Raw genomic sequence first — 4,698 nt, 5'->3', positions numbered from 1 at the left:
CCTGAGAGAGGAAAGGTGAAGGGAAAAATATACCTCCCGTTTCTCTTCCCAGTAAACAAGACTTAATCAGCCTCTGAACATAAATTAAAGTCAGAGTAAAACCTTTCTAAATTTCCCTTTTAAAAACTTTTTCAACTAAGAAAAGGCAAACAAGTTTCCTGACCATAGCTTTCTAAAAGATAGCTGGTGTGTATGACAGACAATCCCTACTGATTGAACTGAAGAATGAGAAAAGCAACCATTTTCTGGTCCTAGAGAACTATGAAAGAACATTCTTCAAAAGGCAGTGAATATTTTTAGTTTCTTAGAAAAACTGATATAATAATTTTAAAATGAAACACTGAGATTCTGGTATTAGGGTTAGGACTATAAATATTCGAGGTGGTGGAGTACAAAGATAGAAAATGTAGAGAGAAGAATAATGAATATTTGAGGGGGTAGAATAGAAGATGGAAAATATGAGGGGGAAAGAAACAATCTAAGAAAGTAGATTTGGATTCACCTATTCCATTTATAGGAATTTATAGGGGCAGCTGGATGGCTCAGTGGATTGAGAGCCAGGCCTAGAGACTGGAGGTCCTAGGTTCAAGTCCGGCCTCAGACACTTCCAGCTGTGTGACCCTGGGCAAGTCACTTGATCTCTACTGCCCACCCTTACCACTCCTGGGCCAAGGACGGTCCCTAGCCCGGATGAAAAAAGGAGGAGGGTTGGGCGTGGGGCTAGCAACCCCACCCTGTAAAAACTACATCTGCTAAAGAAACTGCAACCTAAAGTAGGGGCAGCTGGGCTAGCTCAGTGGATAGAGAGCCAGGCCTAGAGACGAAAGGTCCTAGGTTCAAGTCCGGGCTCAGACACTTCCCAGCTGTGTGACCCTGAGCGACTGTGTGACCCATTGCCTACTGGTTGTGGCCCTATGCTCCTAGAATGGAGTCCCAGGATAAAAAAAAAATTCCATTTATACCCATCTTCTATGTTTTTGTAGGCAGAATTCTGAAAACCTTGGCCTGGAAAAATATTTTTATTGGCCTATTTCATGGTAGGGTAGCCAATTAAATTGGTCTTGAAATAGACATCCCACTTACAGGTTTGTATGGTTAAACTCTTACTCATACCTGGGATCAATCTTTTGGGGATTGAATAATCCAGGTGCCATCAATTTTCTCATCTTAGAAGAAGAGTGGTCCTCACATACTCACTAGCACAAAGCAGTTAAAATGGTGAAACATCAAGAATAGGTTGAGCATTTTCTTGCATCTGAGACTAGAGTTATTGATTAATTCATTTGGTTTTATTGTTGGAGCAGATTTTTACAGGTAAGGGCTTTTATTTTTTAATATGAGAATCAATTTTTCCTGTGTATGGGTTACTGCAAATATTTAGTTAGAACAACTCCTAAATGGTTGGTTTTTCTACAGTTGCAGTTGAGTTTGGAAATTTTCAAGCCCCCAAAGTAATACTTTTGAGTGTCCTTTGATGAAAATAGTTTTATTATCTTCATAGGGAAAGTGAATATCAGGACTAAGAGAAAGCTTAATCAAATTCATTGTGAAAATCATACTCTCTCCCCTGGGGTTCAACAACCTGAGTTATAATGAATTGTGCTATCAGTTAATTTGATTTTCAAGCTTCCTAAATGAAACTTTAGGGTCCAGGTTTAAGGGTCAAGAAGTAATGAAGGGGCAGTTGGGTAGCTCAGTGGATTGAGAGCCAGGCCTAGAGACAGGAGGTCCTAGGTTCAAATCTGGCCTCAGACACTTCCCAGCTGTGTGACCCTGGGCAAGTCACTTGACCCCCCTTGCCTACCCTTACCAATCTTCCACCTATAAGTCAATACACAAAAGTTAAGGCTTTAAAATTAAAAAAAAAAAGTAATGAAGCCTTCAAGTGGTTCTACCTGACCTTGGGAGCTATAGCTACAATGAGTAAATAATATGGGAATGTTACTCATTAAGTCATAAGTATAAATCATCATTAAATGTAAAATCATTAAGTTAAATCATTAAGCCTTTTCTAAAGTGACTACTGTGTGCCAGGCTCCATACTAGAAACAAAAAATGCAAAGAAAAAAAGAAGATATAGACCCTGCCTTTTAGGCTTTCCCTCCACAATAAAAAAAAAAAAAAGCTTTAAGGAAAGGTTCTGATGTGCTAACTGATAGTACAGTCTAGTGTTTGGAGAAGATAGAAAAGAAATGTGAAAGGTTTGATAATCCAGGAAAGGTAGTGTTAATACTCAAAGAGAGAAACTATCTTTTTTTTTTTAGAATTACATATATATATATGCATATATATATATAATTACAATTATATACCTAATAACCACCACCAAAAAACTTTAATTAAATAAATGCATAAGAAAGAAGCTATCTTAAGCCCTCAAAAGAAAGCTAATTAGGAGACACTGAAATAATTGCAGCTCCCATCTTTCAGGAAGGCTTTTCTTCCATTAATTTACCAGCATTCTCCCATACCCACTCTACTCCAAACTCAGGTTATTTTTCTTTTTTAAAAATGTAATTGTTTAACAAAATTTATCACCTTTCCAACCTACTCCACCCTACAACTGAAAAATAAAACCTCTTGTAATAAATGTGTATCATCAAACAAAACAAATTTGCACTTTGGTAATGACAAAAAAAAAATCTGTTTCATTCTGTATTTTGAATGCAATACTTCTCTGTTGGAAAGTGGGCAGCATGCTTTCCCATAGGTCCTCTGTAATTATGGTTGGTCATTATATGGATCTTAATTCTTAAGTCTTTCGAGACTATTTGTCTTTACAATGTACAAAATGTTCTAGTTTTGCTCACTTCAGTTTGCATCAGTTCAAATAAGCCTTCCCAGATTTCTCCAAAGCTGTCCTTTTAATCTCTTTTCATACGCTAGTAAATTCCAAATTGCTTTCTACAATGGACTTTCTCTTTCCCATAGGCAGCAAAAATCTTAAAGGCACTAGCTATTTCTGCCCTCCTTATGCCTCTATGCCCCTCTAATAATTTTTTTCAGAAGGTATTAAATACCTCCAGGTATCCAATAATATTTTGGGTGTTTTTATTGACTTCAAATTGAAGAGAGGAGGCATTTCCCAGAATGCTTTCAATTGTGAAAAGGGATGATATGAAGAAAAAGGATTAGGTTTGCTTCAGCTGTAGATAGTACAAGGAGCAATGAGAAGTTGTAGAGAGATTTCCAAATGCTTTCTAATGACTTGTTCAGTCATTTTTCAGTCATGCCCAACCAACTCTTCATGACCACTTTTGGGGTTTTCTTGGTAAAGATACTGGAGTGGTTTGATATTTCTTTCTCCAGCTCAATTTACAGAGAGGAAACTGAGGTAAATAGGGTTTAGTGACTTGCCTAGGATAACACAGTTAATGTCTGAGACCAGATTTGGACTCAGGAAGATGAATCTTTCTGACTCCCGACCTGGCACTCTATTCATTGTGCCACCTAGCTTCCTAATGATTAAAGCTGACTAAAATGAGAATATTTTGCTCTAGGCCGGCAATGAATTTTTCTTCCTCAAAGATCTTTAAGTGCAGGAATTCTAAATCTTTTGTGTCATAGATCTCTCTCAAAGTCTGGTGAAACCTATGGACTTCTCAGAATTTTAATTGTATAAAATAAATCACTTAAAATTACCAAAGGACATAATTACAGTGAAATGATTGTCAAATTATACATAAAAAAATGATCATGAACCCAAGATCAAGAATCCCTACTCTAGTAGTAGGTATTTGACCATTTGCCAGGAATACTATGATGAAGTTCTTATTCAAGGATGGATTAGTTTAGATGACTTCAAGAAGAAAAACAGTGTAGTGGATAAGGCATTGGAGTTGGAGTCAGGAAGCTCTGAGTCAAATTCCACTTCAGACACTAGTTAAATGATCCCAGTCAAATCACCTGAAAGCCTCAGTTTCCCTCATCTGTAAAATGGTGGCATTGGACTCAATTGTCTTTGAGGTCCCTTTTAGCTCTATGATCTACTAATGAACTACGAAACTCTCATTCTCTGTGTAGAAAAACACTGGGTTAATATCTATAATGTCACCAGATTAAGTGAGCTTTTTTTCCCCACCAGCTGAATGAACATGTCTGAACCAGGCAAAGTAAATATCAAGAAAACTCCATCCTTCAGGAGATTTCAGGCTGACAAGACTGGCTTGAAGTTCCCAACATATCAAATCTATAGATATTTAAAGACTGGATACTATGCTAAAAGAATCAGTACTGAAGCCCCCATCTATCTGGCTGCTGTGATGGAATATTTGACAACAGAGTTACTGGAGCTATCTGGAAATGTTGCCCAGAGGAGCAAAAAAGCCCAGATCAACCCTCTACATATCCAGCAAGCCCTTGAAGAAGACGATGAACTTCGTGATTTCTTGAATACTGCAATGATCCCTAATGGTGCTGCTGTGCTGCCCTACATTCACCCTAATCTCTTTTCCTGGAAGTCTTAAGATCTACCAGATATGAGATCCTCTTCCATCTGAAAGACTTAGCACTCCATTCCAGAGAAAAAGAAAAGGGGACCTTTGAAACTTTTATCTATAGACATGGGTTGCTTGCTCAAAGTAGATTCAGTTTGCTTGTAATGACTGAGTAGCTGATAATTTGGGTTTTTAATTATTTAATGAGTCATATTTATAAAAATGCACACTACAATTAAAAATGTTTGCTGCTTTAAATTGA

General features: G+C 37.3%; 1 protein-coding gene across 1 annotated transcript; it reads left to right on the top strand.

Moving 5' to 3' along the window:
• The first annotated feature begins 4,094 nt into the window (after positions 1 to 4,094).
• LOC123241750 (histone H2A-beta, sperm-like) lies at positions 4,095 to 4,466 on the top strand. The gene has a single exon (XM_044669304.1). It carries the CDS (start codon positions 4,095 to 4,097, stop codon positions 4,464 to 4,466), a length of 372 nt encoding a protein of 123 aa, XP_044525239.1.
• The last annotated feature ends 232 nt before the right edge of the window (positions 4,467 to 4,698 follow it).

Source organism: Gracilinanus agilis, chromosome 3 (assembly GCF_016433145.1).
Source record: "Gracilinanus agilis isolate LMUSP501 chromosome 3, AgileGrace, whole genome shotgun sequence".
In the NCBI taxonomy this organism is placed as follows: Eukaryota; Metazoa; Chordata; class Mammalia; order Didelphimorphia; family Didelphidae; genus Gracilinanus; species Gracilinanus agilis.
The sequence above is the reverse complement of the archived record's forward strand: the minus strand, read 5'-3'. Positions and strand labels throughout refer to the sequence as shown.